The sequence below is a fragment of the Cannabis sativa genome, chromosome 2 (genome assembly GCF_029168945.1).
Source record: "Cannabis sativa cultivar Pink pepper isolate KNU-18-1 chromosome 2, ASM2916894v1, whole genome shotgun sequence".
In the NCBI taxonomy this organism is placed as follows: domain Eukaryota; kingdom Viridiplantae; phylum Streptophyta; class Magnoliopsida; order Rosales; family Cannabaceae; genus Cannabis; species Cannabis sativa.
This window is the reverse complement of record NC_083602.1, coordinates 15,113,817-15,141,780: the sequence shown is the minus strand read 5'-3', so window position 1 is coordinate 15,141,780 and position 27,964 is coordinate 15,113,817. Positions and strand designations below refer to the sequence as shown.

Here is a 27,964-nt window from a genome sequence, read left to right as displayed (position 1 = left end):
TGTCTAGTAGTATCAGATGGTAGCTTGTAAATAGTTAATATTATTCTACAATAGTTATCAGACACAAAATTTTACTTAACTACATTAAGCAATACGAGACGTTTAGGTAGTAATTAGGGGTGTTCATCAAATCGCTGAAACTATCCACACCATACCGCATCGCAAAAAAAATGTGGTTTGAAATTCTTTGTGATGTGGTCGCGATTTGAATTTTTCCTAAACCGTACGGTGCAGTGTGGTTTGTGATTTTGAATTGTAAATATGCGGTTCAAACAGCACCGCACCGTATATTATAAAAATACCAATTTTTATATTTATTTAGGTCTAATATGTGAAGGCCCAACCCAAGCCCACTAATTATTGTATTGTTGAAACTTGAAACTTTTTTTTCATATTTATTTTCAAGCCTTATGGTATTTTTGACAAGTGTTGCTCAAGTTTTGTTGTATTTGTGATAGTTTAATTATTTAGTGATAGTCCAAACCGTAAAAACTGCATAAACCACATCGCACCGCACCATTTTTTGCGATGCGGTTTTTTAGTTTCACGGTGCGGGTGCGGGTGCGGGTGCGGGTGCGGTTTGGAAAATTAAAAAAAACCGCATGTACAGGTTTGTTTGAAAAAATAGTCAAAAACTGCACCCGCACTGCGAATTTAAAAAACTGCACCCGCACCACGAACATCTCTAGTAGCAATAGACACACAATTTTACTTGGGATTATTTCACAAATACACAAAAATAACAAAAAAAAATTACAAACATACGGTTTTGCGGAATTTTAAATATTTTTACGATTTTTTTGATTTTATTAATAAAAAATATTATCTTTTTATGTTGTACTCTTGTTAATTTGTTGTTAATTTTTTGTTATTTGTATATTATTTTTTTTTATTATTTTAAACTGTTAATGTTATTTATATATTATTTTTATATTACTTTCTATATAGTTTTCTTATTTATTTCGTATTAATTCTATGAAAAATTGTAAAATATATAAAAAAAAAATCTGTAAATGTAATAAGATAATTAAAAAAAAAAAAATAGTGTAATATCTAATTATTCCATATTACTTTTTGATGGTAGTTTAGCAAATTATCTTTTGTAACCTTGGAGAAGAGACTATAGGAAAGTGGGATTTATTTCATTTATTATTTTGACCATATTATGAGTCATTGATGAGCATCATCTTTCTCATTCAGCATTTGGAACCGCATCTTGTCCCCATCCATTCCATTCCTCTCCCAACGAAAATTCCAAAACTAATAAGAAATCTTTTTCTATCCCAATTGTAATTGCTCACACAATCACAGTTACCGGGCCCACCATCATCCTTTCAACTTTTTCATATCTTCTTTCTTACCCATTAACCACATTCCAATCATAACATAAAAATATCCTCCAAAGCGCCAGTTATATATATCCTGTGGGGCTGTTCACAGTATTCCTTTCAAATTGTTCCCGTTGACCATCAGAAAATCTAATCCTATTCTAACACGTGGCACAAGCTTATTTAATCAACAAGCATCTTGCGAGTGCACAAAACTTATAATACACATTGCTGTACTCGATAACAGCCGCAGACAGATTTTCTTGCTCTCTTCTATGGTATATCTCACTTAATCCATAATCATGCCTTTTATATATATTGTTATATAAAGCTATACAGATTTCACATTGGAAAGAAACGAAAGCACAGAAGAAAATTTTGGAAGAAAGGAAAATGGCGACCGTCGGTGGAATCAAAGAAGTTGATGGGAATCAGAACAGTCTCGAGATCGAAAGCCTTGCTCGTTTTGCTGTCGATGAACACAACAAGAAACAGGTGCAGATCCTCATTTTCTATCCGATTACAATTTTTTTTCTTGTTTAGATACCGATTGATGACCGATCGTTGTGTAGAGGGAAAGAACTGATATTGATTTCTTTGTTTTGGGATGCAGAATTCGCTTCTGCAATTTGAGAAGGTTGTAAACACGAAAGTGCAAGTGGTTTCTGGTACGATGCATCATATTACGTTGGAGGCTTTGGATGGGGATAAGAAGAAGGTTTATGAAGCCAAGGTGTGGGAGAAGCCATGGATGCATTTTAAGGAGCTCCAGGAATTCAAATATATTGGTGATGCTCCTTCTGGATCATCCTCTTAATTCTGAGCTATATGGTAAGCTGTAAACGTCTTTGATTTTTTTTTTCAAATCTATTTATCTAATTCTATATATGATTATGAATACGGGAATATAAGAAAAAGACTCTGTTTTTGCAATCTTACTTTTATTGCAATATTATGAAAATATATATTTCTTTTGAGTAGTATCATTAGACGCTCTGATAAAATTGAACCTCAATTGAGTTGTTTCATATTTCAAAACTGACACAAACAATGATCCTGATCACTTAACTTTGACCCTTGTGCTATTTGGTTACAAGTACTATTGTGTAAACCATTGTTTTCATGTTAGTATTTGCTTAAGTTTCATGAATTGACATCATTAGACTTGATCACTTAGTAGTTAACATGTTATTGATCATTATATAAGAAAGATGATGTGTTATTATTATTATTTTCAATTCGTTTGTTAGAGAATTCTTGGTCATGATCTCAGAATCGGTTGATTACGGTAATGGATCCTTATTTAGACATAAACTATAAGATGTCTTTTATCTTGCCATTTTATAGCCATACGCCACTTGAGCTATCCTTCAAGTAATTGGCTGTGGGTGCTTGTGGGTAAGAGGTCTGCGGTTGGAACCCCAGTGACCAGTAGGAACAATCATACTATCGGAGCACTCTGCTAAAATGCTACCTTAAGGCTAATTTTCCCTTTGATTGATATTGAACTGTATCTGTATGTTATGTGCCTTACATGGTATCAGAAATTTCCAGTGCTTGATTTTAAATTGTAGTATCAGGAGATACAAATTCTAATGTCAATTTTTATTAAAAGAAAACCTGAGCATATACGTCAAATGATTTGTTTCCATTCCTATAATTGACGACCGCACTACCTACTGTCAGTTACCAAGTTAAACTCTGGGACTGTATTCGGTAACTCTAGGATTAAAATGTGTGTGAAATGGAAAGATTCGAGCTGAGTAAAATTCAACCTTTTAGGAAAGGTGGGAGGGTCCTTGAGAATGAATAGATTAGAGCCAAATAGAAACATAATGTGTAAACATTGTTCGTAAGTGATAATATCACTATTTGGTTAAAGAAATGGTACTGAAAAAGGATTGAGGTGCGTTTGGTTTTGGAAGAACGAATTTGAAGTATGGTCTATGAGAAAAGTTAGTTTGGATGCCCTTTAACTTTCCCACAAAAGGCTAGAATAATTTTTGAGAATAAGATTTGTTCATTTGTTTGTGTCATGCAGATTTCTTAAATGTCAAACGTTTATATTTATTTTTTTAGTTGATAATAGTAATTAAACAATTTATTACCTAAGTTTTACAACAATTGGTTTCCGAGTAGTTAAACATTGGAATTTCTTGACTGATTGCATCAATTTCAAAGACATATAACAGTCAAAAGTCAAGTTTTTTCATATCAAAATCCCAAGTTGTGATTAGTTATAGTTCAGTGCAATGTGCATTATTAGATGGTACTCTATGATGTTTCTATGATTACAACTTCATAATAGGCTTGATGTTTTTAAAGCTGAATATATTTAATTTCATCCCTAAGCATTTCGATGACACACACCAGATTACATAATGTGTGTGCTGTTTGAGGGTCATGCATTGATTAAAATAATTATTTCTAAATTATGTTAGCATAATACTAGGTACTGATGATGTTATCCTTGAAATTTCAGGTGACTGGGGATGTCTTGTATGAATCGGTATGCTTGATTTTAAGTCTTAACTTTAAGTACATCATATCATAATGTATGTTCCATGCTATCCAATGGAGCCAAATCGTCCTCAGAATCCTATATTTATCTCTTTATTATGAAGACAACTGTCCTTAATATACTGTAACTCTGTTGAAAACATCGAATAAATAAATAGTACAATCGATGAATGCAGACCAGACCTTTATGTTACTGTTGAGCAAAATTTCCACTGGCTGTTATATTTGTGGGCCTTATATGTCCGGTATAGGCTATAGGAATAGGATTCGCTCATTAAATCTTTCTGTTATTATTTCTCTAATTGAGTATCGAGTTTTAAGCATCATGCCATTTTTTTCTGTGAGGCGAGGTGAGCCTTAAGGCGTATTGAGGCGTCAATTGAGACGTAAGCCTCAATTATTGAATTAAAATAATATTTGTAGAGTAACTAACAATAACAATAAGAAGAAAAGCATAACTGTGCGATTGAGAAGATGAAGGAAGGTGTCTCATGGCTACTAAGCCTAAGAAAATATTTTTGTTCTAGTTTTTAGTTGAGCTTTTTTTTAGTTATTTGTTGTTAGATAGTGCAATTGGATGCACCAATGCAGTTGTTAAAAACTCTCAGCCTTCAAATCATAGGTAACAGAATAGTCGATAAAGAACAAATAAAAGAAAGAAAACAAAAAACCTTCAATGACTCTTCTCAGTCCTTTCTATTTTATTTTTTCTTGTTTAAAACTTTGTAGAGACAAAACGTCAAAATATACACATTTCAATTTAATCGACGACTACCAGTTTCTGGTACTCCTCACCAGCGATGGCAACCTCCATTACACCCATTGGATCAATCTCACCACTGTTATCCAAAAACATCTTCATCAAATTCTTTGAGAAACCACTCACCAAAGCCACCCCTTTCTGATTCCCCATCACCGGCGTCGACATTGAATCCCTCAAGTTCCAGAACACTATCTCCGGCACCGCTTTCTCGTACCCCTTCTCCTGGAACTTCCTCCTTATCACCTCGTAATCAGTCTCCCAACTATTCAGACACGCTTGGTCAAACTCCATGTCACTAAACACAAACACCCTCTTCACCATTTCCTCTGCTTTCAACTTTCCATTCTCCGCCACTACCAGAATTTGATCAAACACCTTCTGAAAATCAGTGTTCATTCCCCAATCCATGCTTCTCACAAAGTTAGTCTTGGATTCAAGATTGTCACCTTCGATAATGTGCAGTTTTGGGAACTCGCTGAAAGTGATGATCTTTCCTTTCCAAGGCTCCTCGCTCAGCTCAGAGACCAGTAATCCCAATGCAATAGCGACCTCCATTGGAGTACCGCTCATGCTTCCGGAAACATCAGAAACTGCAAGGCAGTTTTTTAACTTTCCTTCTTTTGACAAATCTTTAACCATTCTCTTCCACTGAAGCTCGGCGACTTGGCCGCCATCGTCGCCCTCGTGGAGCGAGTTAATGATCTCGTGGGGAAGTAGAGCTCCAGCAGCGATCTTGGACTTGCCCTGTTTCACATCTTCCAAATATTCTCTAAACCTTTCGCCATCGTGCTTCAAAAACTTATCTTTGTAGAATTTCATGGCTACTGAAGCCACACGGTTATATGGGATGGAGTTCCATTGATTGGCACCTATGTAAACCTCTGGCAATTCCAAGGCCTTTCTCAGGGGAACAAGCACTTCCTTCCTCAACCGGTCTCTGACTCTGTACACGTAATGGGCTTCCTCAACGCCTTCATACTCAGGGCACGATTCACGCGGAAAAACCTTCTTAGCAATGCTCTCGCAAAGCAAGGTGGAACGATCGAAAGAAGAATCGAGAGAAGGACACCACTTGGCCGCCAGACTAAACGTAAAAGATTTTTCTTTACAATTGTTCAAATTCTCGATATCAATTTTCAAACACTCAGCGAAATGGTCTGTGATCTTTTCATATAAGAATCGAAATTCAGGGTCATGAATATATCTGTCGACAACCTTTTTAGCCATGGCGATTCTCTTCTCTTCCCTCAACACTCTGGCTCTCTGCTTCTCCTTCTTTGCTTTCTCCACATCGTTCAACACTCTAATCTCTCTAGGCACAGTGGATTGAACCCCTTTGATCGACGGTTTCGATGTCTTCTTAGACTTGAGAAATCGAAACCCAACACCTTTCTTCTGTTCCCACTCGGCCTTTTGAATTCTCCTCACATCAGGACCTTGTAAAAGTCGGTATAGAATCTCTGGTAAATCCTTAAAGTAACCAAAATCAGCCAATGATGCCACGTTAGAAGCAAGAGTCTTGGGATGATGTTTGTGAAGCCAAAACGCCGCCGTATAGAAACCTTCCTTGTCTGACTTACCGGTTCCCCTAACCCCACGAAGATTACAAACGAGCTTTAGCGTAATCAAGGGATTATGAGCCCAGGCTAACCGGAGCCTCTCGGTCAGTGACTGAGCTGGAGTGTCCGGTACCACGTGGAAGAAGAAGTCAAGGCAAGGATTGCCGGAGGAGAGAAAGGTGGGGGATTGATTTTCAGTTAAACCCCTCGGAATTGTTTCAGCTGGTCGCAAGTTGTTGAAGTTGGCCACTAAGAGATCTACAAAAGGGTCCCCGGCGCCGGTGCTGGCTTGGGATTTTTGTGATGGGGTTGGGTTGTTGTAGAGCTCTGGCGGACCGAGAAGGCTTGGAGGAGCCATTCTCAATTTGGCCGCCGTGAAGACTAAAGATTCGATGAGAGTTGAGCTGAGCTGAGCTGTGAAAATAGCAGATATAATCGGTTGTTTGAGATTGGGTTTGATTTGTCTGTTAAATTTATACGAGGCTCAATTACTTGGGCACTACGTAGTACGTTCTCTAATCATTATTTTCTTTTGCTGAAACATATTTGGATATCTTGGTCACCACGTATTTTCTAGAACAGGCTGTCGTTGACTATTTATTTTTTGCTAGTATGTATATGTTTGGATTTTTTGGCCAAGGCCTTGGAATATCTTAACTACGAAGTTTACATAGAGTGATTTATTTAATTATTTTTATTTTTTACTGAATAAAATGCAAGAGGAGCTGATTACGTGGAGCTATGTTGTTTTCTGGTAGGGAAGTGGAATCCGTTGCCACTGCTAAGCTAACTTTGGGTTGGTTGTTTTGAGAGGCTTAAACTTAATATCATGTCTGTGTTTTTTTCTTTGTTTTTTATACAAAGATAGTGATTAAAAATCAATATGTGTGTTAGCTTTTGAAGTTTGAGTCTTTATGCTCAGTACAAATACTAGCTTTTCATTAATTGTAAAAAATGACAATTACAGTTAATTAAATATGATTTGTAAGTTTAATAGAAAAAAAAAAATATGTAAAATCTTTGTTGTAGCAACTAGTCGTGGACTAAAAGGTTGCAAACTTCTATTTATTTACTTGTGTTGAGTTACCAAATAAGATTGCAAAATTGAATTGAATTGAATTACATGTTTTGATTTGAAAAATCATGTTACAAGACTATTAATTTACTCTCATGAGTAGTGAAATTATTTGATTTATTTGTATTGAGTTGCAAATCTCTATACATTTACTTGTGCTGTTTGCAAAATTGAATTAAGTTATTTGTAATTGTATAGAGTTGCCAAAATTTAGTTGTAGAATATAGAATATAAGAGAAAACTAGAATGTTTTAAGTTGTTATTGATGATGATATTTCCTCCCTCCCCTCTTATTTTTATTCTATTAATAGATTATTAACAGCAACAAGATAAATTTGAGATTTCTTGTTTAATTAGTGTTTAGTTAAATGTAAATTTAACACTGTCATTGCAACAGCCATGTTAGAGCTTCTTGTTACAGGAGCTTCTTTATTGATTTCAAAGTGCTATGTGCAGTGGTGTATAGACTTCTAGTTTTTATATTATGTCAATTCTTGAATTTTAATTTTTAGTTTGATAAAAAGCAATATTGTTATTACTCTATTACATGTTTGAGTTGCAAAATTGAACTAATTTACTCAAATGAGTTTACAAGAGAAGATGGTCTAGCAAACAAGATTGAGGCTTTGGCATAGTTTGAAGAAGCTCATTTCACAGATCTTGTGAAGAACCATTTAAGTTCAAGTCTCGTTCTGATCTCCAATTCCAGTTCTTCCACTGTTTATGAGTTGCATCTACATGCTGTGTAATCTTATTAAGAAAAATTAGGAGCATTTTCAATTATTATCTTTTTGGTTCATTGTCAATATAATTGTATTAGTATGGTGAGTAAAATATTAAAGTATTGGCTATTAAATGGAAATAAAATTTGGTGTTCGATTTTTGGTTATTACATGACAATTATTGTCCAATTTAGTTTCAGATTTTGTGACAAATTTGGTGTTCTACCAATCCACACATACCATTTTTAATTTGAAAACTACATGAATTCCGTTATCTATCAAAAGAAAGAAGCATTGAGCACCAAACAGGTCCACTTTGTTGCCTAAGGTTGGAGACAGTCACAGAAAAATCAAACAATGTGGTCTCTTCTCTTTACTGAACTTTCTTTTGTTACAGGGCATATATATACTGCAAACTGTTAGAGAAATCAAAAGTAAAGAATTCCTCTAATCCTATATTTAACTAAAATCAATAAATTCTTCTTTCTTTCATCTACCTTCTCCTAAACATCTGTCATGAACAAAGTCACTCCTACATTGTTTTTCTTTACCTATTGTCTAGTATGATCCTACCTCCTCTTAACTAAGTATTCAAAAGATGACTATTATCTAAAATAATGGAATCAACCAACAACCTTAAGCCTTAACTATTTATTCTGCAGTCAGTTAACTTTCTTCATCATAATCTTCATCATCTTCATCCATCCTCCTATTTAAGCTGGCCAGTTGTATGGGATCAATGGCCATCTTTTCCACATCCGCCAAGGACCAACCAGAGTAGTCCCCGTGCTTGTTTTCAGGAATGATCTGTGCAGTCTGAGCAGGGAAAGGGACAGGTGTAAGAACAGGAACAGGAACAGGAGGTGGGGTCATCACAGCCGTTAAGTCCTCAGTCTCATTCAAGTCAACATTCAAGTCAAAGTTTCGAACCGATGCTTTGGTGCTATCATCACATGCAATCTTCTCCTTGGGTCCTTCAGGCTCTGCTCTATCATCTAGAACTTCAAGATTTTGATCATTACTTTTCTTGTACTTGAAATCGTCTGGATCATCTTCGTACCTGTCATGATATGCCTCTTTGTCTCTAACTCGACTACCTCGAGCACGCCCTCTACCTCTGCCCCTACCCCTTCCTCTGCCACTAGTGTGATGACCAACTTCATGCTAAAAACAATAATAACAAAAATAAATAGTCAAGAGCATATGATATGGCAGTAAATCACTAAATCATCCCATAATGGACTCATAAGTACGTCAAATTAGTTGTGCAGTTGTATAAGGGCCATTGAGAATAATCTGAAGCAAATTAAACTATCTGAGGTCAATATCAAAGAAAAATAAATCGGGAAGCAACGAGTTTCAAAACGTAAATGGATGGACAAACAACACCAAAAAATATGGACAGCTATATCTTCTGCCTTCTTCCATAATTACGCAAGATAAGGGTAACTTATCCAGTAATTTAGTTTAGTTTTCCACCTTCTGAATGGCAAGGAATCAAGTTTATCAAGAAAAGTAAATGGAAAATCTTTAAATGACAACAGAGGAAGGCCTGGTCTGTATTCCAAAAAAACTAATTGTCTACAAAGGGATTGACTCTATGATAACAACAAGTACAAAAGTCAATTTAAAAAATTACCGTTTTATTCTTCTGAAAATCCTCATCACTATTATGGCCTTCGGTATCTACAACTTTCCTGATAAAAAATGCAGAAGAATTTAAACAATCAAATTAAAAATAAAATCCCTTTCTTGGCTGCTGGACCTAATACTTGAAAGAGAAGTTGCATATTTCACAAACCTTTTCTTCGCAGCAGATCGTTCCTCCCCAGCAGCAGTATCAGACCCACCCAAATCAGGAACTTTGCTGACAATATCCTTCAGGAAATCAAAAACATTAAACGAGTGCACACACTGTTTTCTGCATGATCAGAAACCAATTTAAAGCATATGTGCATGTCAGTGTATCAAACAAAATGCAAGAAAGAGGTACAAACTTTATGGAAGCACCAAAAAAAAAGGCACCATGTGTCAAAAGCAAACCAGATATGAAGGGTAAAATAATTAGTCACTCACAAATGCAGAGCATTCATGGTCTTTGCACCTTTCTGCTGAGTAATACCATACGTCTGATGGCAAAGATCTTGTAGAAATAGTTCCAAAGCTTTGGCTGCATAGTGTAATTTAAAAAGCCATAATTAGTCAATAAAACACGTTATGTGATCACTGTTGAAGGAATAAATGAGATTATTAAAACTGAAAATGCATAGCTATACTTAAACTGAACTGAGTATTTAAACGATAAACACTACTTACATACTAAAAGAGGTACAGCCATAGAGATTTTTCCAACATCCTCATCTGTTTGCATAATCTTCTTGATCCTAGCCTGTAAATTGATTGATTGAAATAAGACAAGAGTCTAATTATACAGTGTAAAAGGTAAGCTGAAAATTTAGCATAACAACTTTTTCTGGGACCAAAAACTTTAATAAAATTATTCAGTTGCATTAGCAAACAAGAAAGGAAAACAAAAAGGGTAACTCAGTAAGTCGATCTAAAATGCACAAGAGGGTTTGTATGTGGATATGTTGTATCTCTAAATATAAAATGAATCCATACCTGAAGAAGAATGATTGAAATATAAATCTTCCTACACTGTGCATAAACTAAGATGACTAATAAATGAAGACAAACTTTGTAGATATACTAACAGCTAGGACACAAAATTGTAAGCCATGTGGACAAAATATTGTAATTGCATGTGTTTTTGTGTGTGATACTACAACTAAGCACAAAATTGTAAGCACGTGTATCTTAAAATAAACTAGCAGTGATAAATGTAAGATGAAAGAAAGAATGCATGATGCAATTGTTGAACACGTTTGGACAGCTGATGAGAATAAATATTACATCAATTTTTACTAGATGCTATAGAAGTAAAAAACAGAGCAGAACCAACTTGAACAAAATTGGGAGAAAATATGAAATCAAAGAATGACTCTCTTGTAAATACGAACAAAATCATCAAACTAACTTGTGGGAAAAATTATGCTTACTCACTAAGACTAAGGACATGTGAAATATCAAATAATTAGAAGAAAAAGTGGCCGCAAATTTACTTTCCACTCAAACATAATTAGAATAACAATTAAAATAAGCAAAGAGCACAAGATAACCCAGTAACAGAAAAGAAAGAAAGAAAGAAATGTATCACCACAATCCCCATGTTTACCAAGAACTCATAAGTTTCATAAATTACAACCATTTATTATTTACAGCTACACACTTGTAACTATTCTGCAAAACAAACAACTTACATAACCACCAAATCACCAAATAGTCAGAAAGGGTATGGTAGTAGAGGCAGAGGAAATAGAATTTAAATGGTGGTCTAACCACAAATTCATTGCCATAAGTGATAATTGCGTGAGCATGTACTGTACTTCTGAGAAAAATATATAAAAAACAATTCAAATCATAGACTTGCATACCCAAATTGTCACAACAGCAAACTTCTTAAGTTGAATCTCTCTGGATAAAGAAAAACAAACTTGAAATTGGGCAACACTAAAAAGGGGTTGGTTGAGTAGTCAAGTCACATAGGCTAGGCTTCAAATTCAATTCTCAGGGTCCCTCTACTTGCCATGATATAACTAACAGTATGTTTTATTGCTTTCTAGTCTCTAAACATTACAAGGTACAAATTAGGGGTGTCTAAGTTACGTCTAATATTTTTTCATTTCTAACAAAATTAAAATAAAAAGTGGAGTTGAAAGACGCAGCCCAAATATACATACATATCATTTTTTACAGAGTAAAAGATTGTACATACTAACAACTGATAAGACTCTGTTTTAATAAAACGGCAAAACTACACAGGCATTAGAAGTTGACAAGAAATCAAATCAAAAAAAGACCCTCTCTTTCCCTAACTTGCTATTACATAAAAACATACTGTAAACCTCAAACACCGCTATAAAACTTATCAGACTCCAAAAAAGATTTTCTAGAAACTTGAAACAACAACAAGAACAAAACTTTTCACTTGTTTTCTTTAATCATTCAAAACTTAGCTACCAAGATATCCAAGGAGAAGTAGTTAAAAAGACAAATTTACTTACAGCTGGAAAACGGGTATCTAGCTTTTTCTTCATGTTGGGTAACTGTAGTCTGTGACCATGAAACGGCGTAAAAACAAAAACCCTAATAACCAACGTCGTTCTCGCCTTCTGTCTGGAAAACTCACACAGAAGACGTATGTACATATACAAGAAAGATGAAATATAAAGGGGAGGGAGAATTTCCAGTTCGCTCAAAACAAATTTCATTTCCTATTTTATTAATATTATTATTTAATTTCGCGTCAAAAAAAAAAATATATTATTATTTAATTTAAAAAAACCGGTCTTTCGAGAGACCAACCCAATAGACGTGCCACGGTTCTTTCCCACTCTGTCTCTCGTGTTTTCGCTCGTGTTTTTTTCGCCCTTATCCTATTGTCTTTATTGCCTCGTTTTTTAAAAGTTTAATTTGGATTTTATCCCATATATAATAACGTGTACTTTCCAATTTTTCGTACTTTTTAATTTTATTTAAAAAAAATTATTAAAATTGGTGGATCAAAATAAATTTCGTCTAATTTTATTAATAAAAATTTATTTTAAATTAAGTTTTTTATAGCTGTGAAAAAAGTGGATAAAATTTTATGAGCACAATTTAATATACTAGCAAAAAGTTACGTACGAAGTACGTATATTAAATTTTATGCTAAATTTTTTTCTATGTTATTTGAAAGTGATACAATTTATAAAAATTAAAGAAAAAATATTATTAGTTATTAGGTAAGATTATTATTATGTGTATCTAAATATTATAGTTTATAATGTTGTCAATTAAAAGTGAATACCGTATGCAATATATTAGTGTTTAAGAAAGCTTGATGATTTAAATATGTTCTTAAGTTAATCCAAAAATAAACTAAAAATTGATGTTCCAATACTTAAAAAAAACATTACTTAAATGAGATAGACAAAAGAAAATTAAAAATCAATCTCTAAATTGTTGATAATTGAAGATAGCATTTGTCTAAAAATTGTAGAAAAAAAAACTAATGATACTAATTGGTGAATTTCAATCTTCATTTGCTTCGATAGAGACAATAGTATAATTTTTGTATTTTTCACTTTTCATTCTAGCCGGGTCCATATATAACTGGATTGTCCATTTTTTCGTTGATAAATTGAATATGGTAGTGTCGACAAAGCGGCGGTGTTCCTACAAACAGTGATGTATTTTCAGTTAAGATGATTAGACATGGTGTGCATAATTTATTTAATTAAAAAAAATCAACTTATGAAAGGCATGTAAAACTACACCTCTGGAGTATATTGCATTAGTTGGGCAGCAGTACACGAAAAATATATTTGTCACAATATCTGTGAACATGACAGCAGATACGCTCTTTGTATTGTCATCAAGTTCAACATATGTTGTAGCACTGTAAAATGCATAATAAGATTGTTAGTATCTTTTTTAATTTTAACTTAATTTCAATAACATCGTATGTTTTGTAAGATATCGTGGTGTAGGAAATCCTTCCTGGCCGCATGTTGGCTTGTCACATATGATTTTTTCCTTGCGATTGTATAAATTTATTTTTTTATGACATGCGTCACATGACATGTAATAAAAACTCTGTACAATATGAGTTATTTTTATTGCCGCCTCAATCCAAAAATATTTTTTCTATATCCAAATCAAATGGTGTTAATAATAGTAAGATATTGAAACAAAAATTTTATAAAGTAAATATTGTAGTAGTTTTTACCTTATTCAATTGCAGATTTTTCGTCAACTCTGAAATTTGGATGTTAGTCACTATTTCGCGTAATCCAACAGAAGATTACGCGACGGGGGATGGAGCCCTGACACCATTAGGTTGTCCACAAATATGGTTAAATTGCAATTTTCAACATTTAAAAAGAAAAAAAAATTAAGCCAATATTATAGCACAAAAGAAACAAAAAATAGTGTCAACACATAAGATAGAACTAATCAAGACCTTTGATTAATCAGTGTACGTAATCTCGAGTTCTTCAAGGTGGAAACTTTAAGTTTCTCCCAAAAATAGTGGGTTAGCTTCAATCAACTTTTTGAGCTCAGCAATCATTATACCCCTAGCAGACTTAGTATAACCATATTTAGATAGTTATATCATATTGCTTCATGAATATCATTTGGACAGCTCTGAATGAACCAAAGGAACAAAAACCTTTAATACTTAGTAGAAAATATATATATTGAAAGGCAATCAACCATGCATATTTGATGGTACTTACTTAGTTTTTCGAATGTATGAGAGTTGGACGAGAATGAAGTCACAAAAACATTCCAGCAATTCATAGGCTGCATATACTGCTTCATCTTTGATCAACTGCTCAACCTAATTAAGAGAGTTTTTCAAATCATTAGCAAATGTTTAGAGATATTCAGCAAATGTTTTCACTGAGATCACATTAATGAATACTTATTCCTAATTACAGAGGACTTAGTGTAGTCAAATTTGTACTGTAACAGAGGATATTACTTTATAAGTACAGAGTAAACCTCTTTTTAAAGACAACATTTGCTTATTTTCAGTTTAATAAAACATTAACAAAATTAGAGTATAAATTCTATGTTAATATTTTGTAACTTTAACGCTTTCATATATAAGAAAAGCAAAGGAATAATATATACCTGACGAATACAGGCAGTATTTTTTTGATGGTCAATCTTAATAAGCTGAGCCACGTAAAGAGCTCTTCGTTGAATGGAGAAAACACTTTCAAATCCTTGACTAATATTTCAACAGCCTTAGCAAGCTATTACATTTGAGTTCTACTCACCCTTCAGAACAATTTGCCTGAAGAAGATCAAGGTAAGTGTTCCATTTGTTCCTGATTACCTACACCAATAATTTCAATAAACCAAAATAGGTAAATAGTATGCTATGAAAAATATTCCCACAAATAGTTCAGGGTTGATTGACCATGGTTTAACACATTCAACAAGAAAAAGCAAAATGGCAATCTTTAGTTGGAACAAAAAAGGAATATGAAAAAGAACATAATCAAAACTATGACAAAGAAACAAGTGAGATCAATTTGAAGGAAGTATAGACATAATCACGTGTCCCTTTTTCACACTACAATATCAACTATTTACATTTACATATATATAATTTAAGGTTTTCAATTTCTTGGCACACACACATATATATCTTACCTAATATATAAAATGCCTATTTAACAGTTTTTGTTGTGCACTTAACAGAATATACCAAAGAATATGCTTTTCTTGTAACAGAAACTAACGTTAAAATTTAACATACCCATTTGAAAAGTTGGCAATGCTTGTAATGAAATTGAAAAGGCATGAAAGTGCGGTCACTCTTGACAAATTTTTTAAACTGTGCTTTGATTCATCAACTAACCTTTCTGATATGATAAAGTAAACCAACATCTAAATCGTGCAAACTTACAAATCTTCAAGTATAAACATATGAATTTTGTAGTTGTTTATAAAAGTATTACTGTTCTGCTATTTGTAGTTATCTTTTCAAACCATTGCATTACTTTAACACTATAAAATTATGTCTCTTCTTTATTATAACATCTAAAAGCAAATCAACAAATTTTAAATTGCAAGTCTAAATTTTTTCGATCAGTGAGTACATGTAGTACCAATATATACCTGTATATAAAAGTATACTATGAATATTATGCATTTGTTTGTAAATTATAATTATGAAAAATTGCTTTTAACACTAATATTTCATATTGTTAATGTTATGAAATTCATTCTATGGTGTTAGAGATTATGCAGAAATTTTCACCAAAGTAATGTGGCGGCCCAGCCGACAAGATCCAAGTGGTATATTGGATGATGGAAGGGCCAGTTCGGCTTCAAACGAAGATGTTGCCATGGCAAACAAGGATGAGGGTGGTGGAGATGGTGATGGTGAGCATCATGGGAAGGAAAAACGGAGGAAATTGATGGTAGAAGAACTGAGGGAAGAGACGATGTCGTCTTGTTCTTCCTCAGAGACCGACAAAGTCGACGACTTGAACTTGAAGCAATGTATGTACTAAAGAATATATTTATATATAATATATATTACAAAGGCTGACTCACTGATCCATATATTTCTTTTTTTTTAAAAGAAAATAAAATGTCATCAAAACGTATCTGCCAAAAAAGAGTAGGAGCTCAAATACAATTGTGAAGTTCTTGCAATGCGGCTAAACTACGTAAACCTGGTTCTGTTTTGTTCTGCACACCTCCGTCTAAAATTTATAATTAAGTGTCACGGTGGACTTTCCACGTGTACAGTCCACCGTGGCACTTAACTGTGATTTTTGGACGGAGGTGTGCAGAGCGAAACGGAACCAGAACTTAGGTGGTTTAGCCGCCAAAATTTTGATTTTTGTGGTTAAGTGTTACAAAACGTAAAGTTCAGGTGGTTTAGCCGTCACGTTAATGTAAATGGTTTTTTTTAAAAAAAAAAAAATTAAGCGTTTATATATTAAAACTAATGTTTTACATTGGACTCGAAATCTATCTATTCTAATTTTCTTTTAAGAGAAATCTCTCTATTCCAATTATTTATTAGATTTTGAATAGTTAACTGATCTAATTCAATCGAATCAAATCAACTTGTCTAATTTGATTAATTCAATAAATGTATAATATTTAATCCGTTCTGACTATTCAATGCTTTCAATGCATTAACTGGTTGTCTTAACCATTAATAAGGCTAAATTTCACTAAAAGAAAAAAATAAATAAAATAAACACAATTTAAAACTTATTTTTCATAATTAGTGATAAACACAAATTCGATATGTATAATATAATTTTTATGATCACATAATCAACATACATCAATATAATTCAAAAATCTAATCTAACATATATAATAATGCTATTATAATTTATATAGGCGTTAGTATATACACATATATAATTAAAGTTATATCTACTTATTTATATAAACACATATAAAATTAAAAATAAATTAATAAATATATTTTAAAAATATATAAAATTATAATTAGAAGACAACTTGATGAGAATTGGATCGATGAGTTGTTCATTGGATTAGACGTCTTATTCGATAACGGATTTGATCTAATTATAATTTTAAAATTTACATCTAATAATCTAATTATAACTAGATATTAGGTAGTTAGATCGAATGACTTTCTTAACAAACTTTTTAATAGTTTGATTAGAATTAATTTATGCCATAAATTTTATATTAAATTGTAACATTAACCATAAAAATTAACAAAGATTTTAAATTTTGAATAAAAGCATATAAAAACTCTATTAGATATTTAAATAAAATATGAAAATAATCGGTTTTATTAATAAGTGGTAAAAATAATAAATAAAAAGATAATATTTATTATAGTGTTCATATTACATTTTATGTCCAATATAATATAATTTTTACTGTGGGCAACATTTAGCTTACATTATACACTATATTAGAGTTTAATTTTATAAAGAAGTGGTAAAATGTATTTAGGTACCACTTTTATAAGAGTTGTTTTTATAATTAACAAGTTGCCAATTAATAACATCCTATAACGTGGCTCGCACGTGGTTGCTAACTAGTATTTTTATATATATATATATAACTTAAAAAGTAGCAGTAGTTATTGTTATATCCATGGAAGAAGAAACTGCAGCCTCATCATCATCTCATTCTCGACCTTTAGCCGTTCAGAGTTTCTCTGATAGTTGGTTATCTGACGTAATAGTCCCTTCTATAGCAAACAGTCTTGAATTTGATGAGAGTTTCGATTTCTGTTAATTCCATTTTTGGCATATTTAATTGACAAAAATATTTTATTATTTAATGTATATTTCGGCTGGCATATATTGATATGGTTTCCATATTTGTGTAAATCAAACTTGAAAGGAAAGTTGTCTAGCTTTCCTATTTTTGGAAAAAAGGTAAAAATGGTAAGTTTGGTTACCCATTTCGTCTTTATCTAACCAGCTGTGTAATCTGATCTTGTGTTGAGTTTCCCATTTTCTTAGATCAGGTTTCTTGAAGAGAAAACCGGAGCTAGACTTTCCTTTTCTATAAAAGGAAAGTTGTAGTTACTGCCCACGATTACGTATGTACGAAACGGAAATTCTGGATCGATTGAAGAATTATTTTAGGGAAGTTTCTAGTGGGTTGAGGTCTTGTTCAGACCGAATGTAAGCTGTCTATGAGATGTATATTCATTATAAATACATCTTATAGTAGCTAGGTTTTGTATCTCTTTCACACACTTAGAATTATATTCATATCTTAAGGAAAGAGTGTCTTTGTTATGTTAACTCTTTTATTCACTTTCATATCATAAGAAAAGAGTGTCTTTGTTTTGTAGAGAAGAGTTGTTCTACTCTTACTCTGTTTATTTGTTGTTTGTATTGTCTTGAGTCTGTATTCAAGTCTACAACGAAGAAGAACATCAGTGCACCTTCGGGAGAAGGGTATTTACAAGCTTTCGGGAGATTGCTTTTGAAGTCTTGCATCGGGAGGATACAAGCACACAACCTTCGAGAGATGGTTGTATAGGCTTTCGGGAGATAGCCTTTAAGCCTTGAATCGGGAGGATTCAAGCACTCTTCAAGGTGATCGAAGGGAGTTCGAGCACTTGGAGTTTTATCAAGATTCGGTTAGTAGGTGGAATACATCAAGCTTGCGGCATACAATAAGAGGGAGTCTATTTATGCATAAGTCAATTACTTTGTATTTTTGATACCGATCTAATGAATCTTATCTCTGGGCGTGGCCCCGTGGACTAGTAACAATCTGAAAGGATTGTTGAAACCACGTACAAAAATCTTGTGTGTTTTTACTTTTATGCACTGTTTGTTTTTCTGGGTTTCTCTGGAGTTACAGAGTTGCATTCTGTAACTACAGAAAACTGTTTTCAGTACCAGTTTTATTATTTCGCATTTAATTAATCATTTAATTAAATAATCAAACTGGGAATATTAAAATACGGAATTTCAATTGGTATCAGAGCAAGTCACTAAATTCTTAGTGAGATCTTGAGGTTATTCCGTTTAACTTGTTTTGTGTGAGATGTCTTTGTTTGCAGAAGGAAGTTCCATCTCTAGACCTCCTCTATTGAATGAGTCGAATTATCCTTATTGGAAGGTCAGGATGAGAGCTTTCATCAAATCGCAAGATGAGAAAGCATGGAGAGCTATTCTTACAGGTTGGTCTCAACCTACTGAAAATGATGAAAAAGGTAATACTCAGGTAAAATCTGAACTCAGTTGGACCACTGAAGATGAAAAACTGTCTGGTTATAATAATAAGGCTTTACATGCTATTTTTAATGGTGTTGGTGAAGGTTTTATTAAATTAATCTCATCTTGTGAATCTGCAAAAGAAGCATGGGAAATCCTTCAAATTCAATTTGAAGGTACTGCTGATGTAAAGAGATCACGATTTACCATGCTTCAAACTAGATTTGATGAATTGAGAATGTCAGATACTGAAACTTTAATGATTTCTATGAAAGATTATCTGATATTTCTAATGAGTTTTTTGCCTTGGGAGAAAAACTAGATGAATCTGTCTTGGTTCGAAAAATTGTTCGAGTTCTTCCTGACAGGTTTGATACAAAATTGCTTGCAATGGAAGAGGCAAAAGATTTTGGCAAAATGAAGGTTGAGGAACTCATGGGATCTTTAAGAACCTTTGAGTTGAATCAACAAATCAAGAAAAAGAGTAAGCAAAATCTCTCGAATGAGAAAAGCAAAGGTATTGCCTTTAATGCTTCTGAAAATATTGTTTCTGATGATGAAAATAATGATGAAATGGTTCTATTGGCAAAAAATTTCCAAAAATTCATGAAATCTGGTGGAAATAAAAAGTTCTTTTCAAAGAACCCAAAAGGTAACATTTCTGGTAACATTCCCTCTAAACCTTTTCCATCTAACAATAAAAAGGGTATTAAATGCAGAGAATGTGAAGGTTTTGGTCACACTCAATCCGAATGTGCTAATACCTTAAAGAAAAATAAAAAGGGATTGAATGTTACTTGGAGTGATGATTCTGAGAGTAGTGAGGATGAAAAAGAAAAAGTTGTCCTAACAAGTGTTTTGTCAAGAAATTTGCAGGAAAAAAGGAAAAAGCATTTGCTTGAACAATATCCTGATCAATGACAACAAGGAAGAATCCAGATCCGAATCAGATGAGTCAGAAATTGATGAGGATTCCATGATTGAATCCTACAAGGTAATGTTTGGTAAGTGGTTGGAAACTAGTGCTGAAAATCGCTCCCTGGTTAAAGATAATAAAATTTTGTGTAACAACATTAATGAGTTGGAAGATAAACTCAAATGTTGTGAATCTGAATTGTCTTTAAAAGAATCAAAAATTATTTCTTTAACCAAGGAAATTGATAACATTAAAAAGAATGTTAAAATGTTAAATCCAGGTTCCACCATCTTTGAAAAAATTCAAAAATCTGGCCAAACCAATCATGCTGGGCTGGGTTATGTTCCAAATCAACCTGTGTCTAATACCACTAATAGTTTTGTTTCTGGAAGAACTGTTTCTACCTCGCAGGTTTCTGTCTCGACAGCAAAGCACTCTGTTGCTACAGAAAAGAAGCAGCACGGTAAGTTTGACAATTTCAAAGGGAAAGGAAGACGTTTCATTCCTATTTGCCATTTTTGTGGAGTAAAAGGTCACATTCGACCTAAATGCATAACCATGCATAACATGTTTAAATCTAATTACATTGGAAATAAACATGTTTTACAAAAACAAAAATGGGTTGTCAAAAACAAATGCTTGGTAGGTTCTACTTGTTTTAAAACTGTTGCTTCTAACATGTGGTATTTTGATAGTGGTTGTTCCAAACACATGACAGGTGAAAAAGAATTTCTTGTGAACATAAGACCAATGCACTGTGGAGAAGTTACATTTGGTAACGGTCTTACTGGTAAAGTCATAGGAATGGGAACTCTCAAGTTCGAAGGGCTTCCTAAACTAAAGAATGTCATGTTGGTTGAAGGACTAAAAGCTAATCTACTTAGCATTAGTCAGATTTGTGGATCGGGGTTATCTTTTGTGAGCTTTGATAGCAATCATTGCTATGTATGTAATATTCTTGATGAAATTGTGTTACAAGGGCTGCGATCTAGTGATAATTGTTATACTCTCACTACGCATGCCACTTGTCATTCTGTCATTGAAAATGTTACTGACCTATGGCATGAAAAACTTGGGCACATTCACTTTAAAAATCTGAAAAAATTATCTGTTTCAGGGATTGTTCGAGGATTACCTAAATTAGGTAAAGAGTCATTGGGAAAATGTGGTCCATGCCAGTTAGGTAAGCAATTGAAAATTTCTCACAAGAGTGTCCCAGATGTGAATACTTCTAGAGTGCTCGAACTCCCACATATGGACTTAATGGGTCCAATCCAGGTTGAAAGCTTGAATGGTAAGAAGTATATTTTTATGTGTGTTGATGATTTCTCTTGGTTTTCATGGGTAGAATTTTTTAGAGAAAACATTGATACTTTTGATGTTCTTAAGTATCTTTGCTTGAAATTAAAAGTTCAAAAAGATTGCAACATTGGTAAGATAGTTCGTGGTAAGAGTAATCATGGAAAAAATTTTGAAAATACTGTGTATGGTAAATTCTGTAAATCTTATGGTATTTTTCATAATCTTTCTGCTCCTAAAATCCCACAACAAAATGGAGCGATTAAGGATTCCCACCTTCTTGATCATGTTTTAGACAAGGCTTTGTATGGCATGAAACAAGCACCCCGTGCTTGGTATGAGCGTCTATCTGAGTTTTTACACTCTCATGGTTATAGAAAAGGAAATGTTATTAAAACACAGTTCATCACACACATTCAATTTGATATTATTTTTTCATATGTTGATGATCTTGTTTTTGGAACAACTTCTAACTCTGAAGTGCAGGTTTTTGTTTCCCAAATGCAAAAGGAGTTCGAAATGAGTATGGTAGGTGAACTCACTTATTTTCTCGGTCTTCAAGTGAAGCAATCAGATGAGGGAACTTTTGTCACTCAAAGCAAGTATGCAAAGAATTTGGTGAAAAAGTTTGGTCTTGAGAAAGCCAAACATACCAACACTCTCATGAGCACAACTTTGAAATTAAGCAAAGATGAACAAGGAGTAAAGGTAGATCAAACTTTGTATCGAAGTATGATAGGTAGTTTGCTTTATCTTACTGCTAGTCGTCCTGACATTTGCTATAGTGTTGGTGTTTGTGCACGTTATCAGGCTAATCCCATGGAATCCCATCTTTCTGCTGTGAAAAGAATCATTCGCTATGTAAATAGCACTATTGATTTTGGGATTTGGTTTTCAAAGGACACTAATTCTAACCTTGTTTGCTTTAGTGATGCTGATTGGGCAGGTAATGCTGATGATAGAAAAAGTACTAGTGGTGGATGTTTCTATCTTGGAAACAATTTGGTTTCATGGCATAGCAAGAAGCAAAACTCAATCTCTCTGTCCACAATGCAGAGGTGAGTACATTGCTGCGGGTAGTTGTTGTACCCAATTGTTATGGATGAAACAAATGATGGCAGATTATGGGTTTGATTTGAAAACTTTAACCATCTTTTGTGATAACACTAGTGCTATAAACATTTCTAAGAATCCTGTTCAACACTCTCGCACTAAGCACATAGACATTCGTCATCACTTTATTAGAGAGCTTGTGGAAAATAAAATTCTTGTCTTAGAATATGTTGAAACTAGCAAAAAAATTGCAGATATTTTTACTAAAGCTCTTGACTCGGTCCGATTTATTTCTCTAAGGAAATCCTTAGGGGTTTGTACTGTTTAATGCTTTTATTTTTCCATAGTCCTTGATATTTGAGTTGTCTTAGAGTTCATAATGTCTTGTCTTTGTCCTAGAAGAAAATTTCAGCCTTATAAGAATTTCAGTCATTATTTTATTGCTAATGTTGTAATATTATGATGTCATACAGGTTTGTCAGGAAAATTGTCCACTCCTCACAGGAATATTCAGGTTCATCAAACAGTGTTATGTAAGCTACCATTTTCGAATGATGTTGTTCAAAAAACTGTGTGTTCAAGCTCCATTGGATGAATAGAGCTACCTATCTCAATGTGTGAAAGCCATCTCTGAGTAAGTTGGAACTATGTAATTAGGAGTTATGTAGAAGATACGCTACCATTGAAAAGGGCTACCATTGAGGTAGTGTGACAGCGTCTCCTATGGGTACAATTTATCAGAAAAAGTCTTTTTGACAAATTGGGCAATGTTCCTTGCTTACACTTTCACACACTAATGCTTGACACAGTTTGTGGTAAAATTTGTTTATTCTCGAAAATGGTGTTATAAAGCTATTACATACTGTTTGATGTACTTTAATATTCTTGGTGATGGAGTCAATTTTTCCTGTGAACCGGTATGACCTCATTCTATTACTTCATTAGTTTGATAAAATAATTTCTGATTATTCTTATGAGTTTGATTTTTTCATCAGGGACAAAGACAAATGGACATTGTGAATTCTAGTTGCAAAAATATCAAGGTTATTTTATTTTTCTGTCTTTTAATCAAAAAATAAAAAAAAAATAATAATACTAAAAAAAAAAAGGTTCGTGATCGAGTAGTCAAGTGAGCTTTGTTAAAAATTTTGTTATTTTTTTGTTATGTTTCATTCTGTTCTTAGACACAATTTTTGCTCTTAAGTGGTGATTAGTGCTTTTGTGTCTTGGTGTGTTCTCTTGTTCCTTATTTGCAATTTTTTCTTTGGGGGCATTTTCTGAAAAAATAAAAGAAAAAGGGGGGCATATTTTTTTCGAATTCATTTTCGAATCCTTGTAAATATTTTTTCTTTTATTTTTTTCATTTTATGGAAACATGTTTTAATTGTATTTATTTATTTAGAATGTTTCCTTTATTTTGTGGAGATTTGGTCTTTTTGGTGGCTATTTCGGTTTTGGTAAGGGTTTTTAAATTCTTAGATTTTGTGGGGATTTTAGGTTTCCTTTTTCCATTTAAGGAAACATTGACCAAATTTTGAAAAACCTTTTTTGGTTTCCTTTTTTCTCTCCACATGTGAGTCAAAGGTAAGGAGGTTACTTTCCTTTTCAATTATTTTTCTGATTTTGGGTAAGTAAAATCAAATGCTATATATGCTCAACTACCCATTAACCCACGATCACCACTCTCTCTTCTCTTTCTATTTTTTTTCTCTCTCAAAGGTCTAACTTTTTTCAAAGTGTAAGAGTGCTTGTGTTCTAGGGTTTTCAAAGGAAAATGGCCAAAACTAAGATTGCCCAATCGTCCAAGAAGCCCTCTCGTGGCTCTGCTTCTGCTTCTCCGGTCACCCCGCCTGCGCCGTCTGCACCAGCAACCGGAGCTTCTGGTTCGTCTTCTGCTCCGATGAAATCTGCCAGAAAGTCGAAGACCAAAGCTTGAAAGTCGACTTACAACCTTGCTTCCCTTGGTGTTACTGTTGAACCTGCTGCTGCTTCTGCTTCTACAGAAATGGGTGAATTCAACTTGTGTTTAGGGAGAATAGCAACAAGTCAAGCCTTGCTTCTTAGGAAGATGGACAACATCATGAAATACTTCCGATCCAATGATGATGAATAAGTGGTTCAATTCTCTATCTCTTGCTTTTTATTAATGTTTATTTGACTTTATGACTTTGTTCTTGTTTGTTTTTGTTATCTTTGGCTTCTTGATAGACAAAAAGGGGGAGTAGTCATATTTTTTTTTTGGATTCATTGAACTCTTTGTTACAACTCTGGACCCTTGGTTTTAGGGGGAGTTGCTTGTTTGTGGTTTAACACTTTTCCGTTTAAAAAGTTGTTTGTGGTTTAACACTTTTCCATTTAAAAAGTTGTGTTCTTCGGTTTGCAAGCTTTTCCGTCCAAAAAAAGTTAAATGTTTTATGTGTTAGAGAGCTTTCATGCAGGGGGAGTATTTTCTATACTCTTGTATCTTTGAAAAGCTATTTGCTTTGGTTTCTAACACTTGATGCAGGTTTTCTCATAATAAAATGTTTCGTCAATCAAAGTGCCAAAGGGGGAGATTGTTAATTCTATTTTTGGCATATTTAATTGACAAAAATATTTTATTATTTAATGTATATTTCGGCTGGCATATATTGATATGGTTTCCATATTTGTGTAAATCAAACTTGAAAGGAAAGTTGTCTAGCTTTCCTATTTTTGGAAAAAAGGTAAAAATGGTAAGTTTGGTTACCCATTTCGTCTTTATCTAACCAGCTGTGTAATCTGATCTTGTGTTGAGTTTCCCATTTTCTTAGATCAGGTTTCTTGAAGAGAAAACCGGAGCTAGACTTTCCTTTTCTATAAAAGGAAAGTTGTAGTTACTGCCCACGATTCTGTATGTACAGAAACGGAAATTCCTGGACTGATTGAAGAATTATTTTAGGGAAGTTTCTAGTGGGTTGAGGTCTTGTTCAGACCGAATGTAAGCTGTCTATGAGATGTATATTCATTATAAATACATCTTATAGTAGCTAGGTTTTGTATCTCTTTCACACACTTAGAATTATATTCATATCTTAAGGAAAGAGTGTCTTTGTTATGTTAACTCTTTTATTCACTTTCATATCATAAGAAAAGAGTGTCTTTGTTTTGTAGAGAAGAGTTGTTCTACTCTTACTCTGTTTATTTGTTGTTTGTATTGTCTTGAGTCTGTATTCAAGTCTACAACGAAGAAGAACATCAGTGCACCTTCGGGAGAAGGGTATTTACAAGCTTTCGGGAGATTGCTTTTGAAGTCTTGCATCGGGAGGATACAAGCACACAACCTTCGGGAGATGGTTGTATAGGCTTTCGGGAGATAGCCTTTAAGCCTTGAATCGGGAGGATTCAAGCACTCTTCAAGGTGATCGAAGGGAGTTCGAGCACTTGGAGTTTTATCAAGATTCGGTTAGTAGGTGGAATACATCAAGCTTGCGGCATACAATAAGAGGGAGTCTAATTATGCATAAGTCAATTACTTTGTATTTTTGATACCGATCTAATGAATCTTATCTCTAGGCGTGGCCCCGTGGACTAGTAACAATCTGAAAGGATTGTTGAAACCACGTACAAAAATCTTGTGTGTTTTTACTTTTATGCACTGTTTGTTTTTCTGGGTTTCTCTGGAGTTACAGAGTTGCATTCTGTAACTACAGAAAACTGTTTTCAGTACCAGTTTTATTATTCCGCATTTAATTAATCATTTAATTAAATAATCAAACTGGGAATATTAAAATACGGAATTTCAATTTCAACCCTCCAATAATTATTATTGCCCCATCCCCAAAATTTGTTCATGCCGATGAACTCTTTTCTAATGGCCTTATCAAATCCAATACTACGAATACTTCCCCTGGAGATTCAGTTACTGTCGTTTCTTCCAGAAGTAGTGAGTATAATATTAATATTAATATTAATTATGGTGATATTGATGATGATGTACTGGGGAAGGAGCGCAACGCGGTTGCAATGAAAGAGGAAAGGGGAAGAATAAGGTTGAGGAAGTGTACTGGGGGAGGAGCATTCTTATTCTCTAAATTAGTTGTGTTCATCGTGGAATTACAATTAGGATATTAGGGATTTTACTTCCCAGAGAGAATAACGGAAGTTTGATAGTTACAGATGTTTTATGCGCAGAAAAAATAAAATTATTTAGTTTAAATTAAGAATAAATCGTTAACTTTGGCAGAGAGAAGAGAGAAAAAAAAATTTAAAAAAAAAGTGGCCCAATAATTTCTCATAAATCAAGAATTCTGTTATATAGGCACATTTTATATAGAATAGATATTAAAGAATTTAATATATGGATAATTGTCACGTTAATAAAATTAAATAATTTTAATGAATAAGATGAGTGCACTTTAACTCGCTCAAAAATGAGACAGCATAAATCTTTAAATTCAAAAATTGTAATAATTCACAATAAAAGATATTAACAACCTGTAAAAATTAAAAGTACGACTCTATATGTGTATATTAAAATTCAAATAACAAAAATCTTAATTAATCAAATTTAAATTTCTTAATTATTATTTTACTCTATGAAAAGGTAATCTTTAATTTTTTTTAGCTTCAAATATTCATTTTAATCATAATACAATAAATTTAACATATTAATAATTGTATACTGTTATAAATATTAATAATTATGTGGATGTCCAAATCTTTTATTTATTACCATGAATTGTAATCAACATTCTTCTTTTCCTTAGTTTCCCTTTTTCTTAGTTTCTTAATATCTCACTCTTGTATTTGTATAAATAGGGGTTCACCCCATTGGAATAAACAACTCAGAAATTCTCATTCACTTTCTCTTTCTCTCTTCATCTTCTTCTTCTTTCTTCTCATCTACTTTATATTATTTTATAACACGTTATCAGCACGAGTCTCTGCCCAAGCTTCAAGCATAAGTCTCTGCCTAAGACCCAATGTAAGTATTTTGTTAAAATTCTTGAATTGTTTCAAAGTCACGATACACTAAATATATATTTATATATGGGTGACTATTTAATGGTTACATTTTTATTGTACCCATATGGTTACATTTTTTTCTAACTTGTAATAGCAGGTTACTAATATGTAGACTTTCCTTTTTTAGATTTAATTAATTATAATTAACTATTTTCTTAAAATAATTAATTAAATAGACATTCCTTTTTTAGAATTATTTAATTATAATTAACTATTTTCTTAAAATAATTATTTAAATATTTAACAAGACCTCTTTTAGCAATTAATATTTATATTTAAATCCTTACTTGAATTATTTTAATAATTAAGCCATTTACTTATAATATTTACAATAAAATTTATTTTATTTTTTTAACAAAAATTAAACTTCTTTTGACCCAAATTAAAATTCTCTTCTTATTATAAATTTTCAAATAATTAATTATTTTTAAATGATA

The 27,964-nt window shown here is 33.0% G+C and overlaps 3 protein-coding genes across 3 annotated transcripts; 1 reads left to right on the top strand and 2 right to left on the bottom strand.

Moving 5' to 3' along the window:
* Positions 1 to 1,299: 1,299 nt before the first annotated feature.
* Positions 1,300 to 4,041, top strand: LOC115718853 (cysteine proteinase inhibitor). Its single transcript, XM_030647662.2, has 3 exons — positions 1,300 to 1,823; positions 1,942 to 2,159; positions 3,811 to 4,041. The coding sequence occupies exons 1-2, from the start codon at positions 1,722 to 1,724 to the stop codon at positions 2,143 to 2,145; spliced, it is 306 nt and encodes a 101-aa protein (XP_030503522.1). The 5' UTR covers positions 1,300 to 1,721; the 3' UTR covers positions 2,146 to 2,159; positions 3,811 to 4,041.
* Positions 4,042 to 4,464: 423 nt separating this feature from the next.
* LOC133034771 (uncharacterized) lies at positions 4,465 to 7,007 on the bottom strand. The gene has a single exon (XM_061110160.1). It carries the CDS (start codon positions 6,526 to 6,528, stop codon positions 4,609 to 4,611), a length of 1,920 nt encoding a protein of 639 aa, XP_060966143.1. The 5' UTR covers positions 6,529 to 7,007; the 3' UTR covers positions 4,465 to 4,608.
* Positions 7,008 to 8,311: 1,304 nt separating this feature from the next.
* On the bottom strand, positions 8,312 to 12,440 carry LOC115721144 (uncharacterized). The gene is made up of 6 exons (XM_030650396.2): positions 12,092 to 12,440; positions 10,284 to 10,356; positions 10,044 to 10,137; positions 9,769 to 9,888; positions 9,607 to 9,664; positions 8,312 to 9,131 (listed from the first exon to the last, which is right to left on the bottom strand). The coding sequence occupies exons 1-6, from the start codon at positions 12,296 to 12,298 to the stop codon at positions 8,634 to 8,636; spliced, it is 1,050 nt and encodes a 349-aa protein (XP_030506256.2). The 5' UTR covers positions 12,299 to 12,440; the 3' UTR covers positions 8,312 to 8,633.
* Positions 12,441 to 27,964: the final 15,524 nt, after the last annotated feature.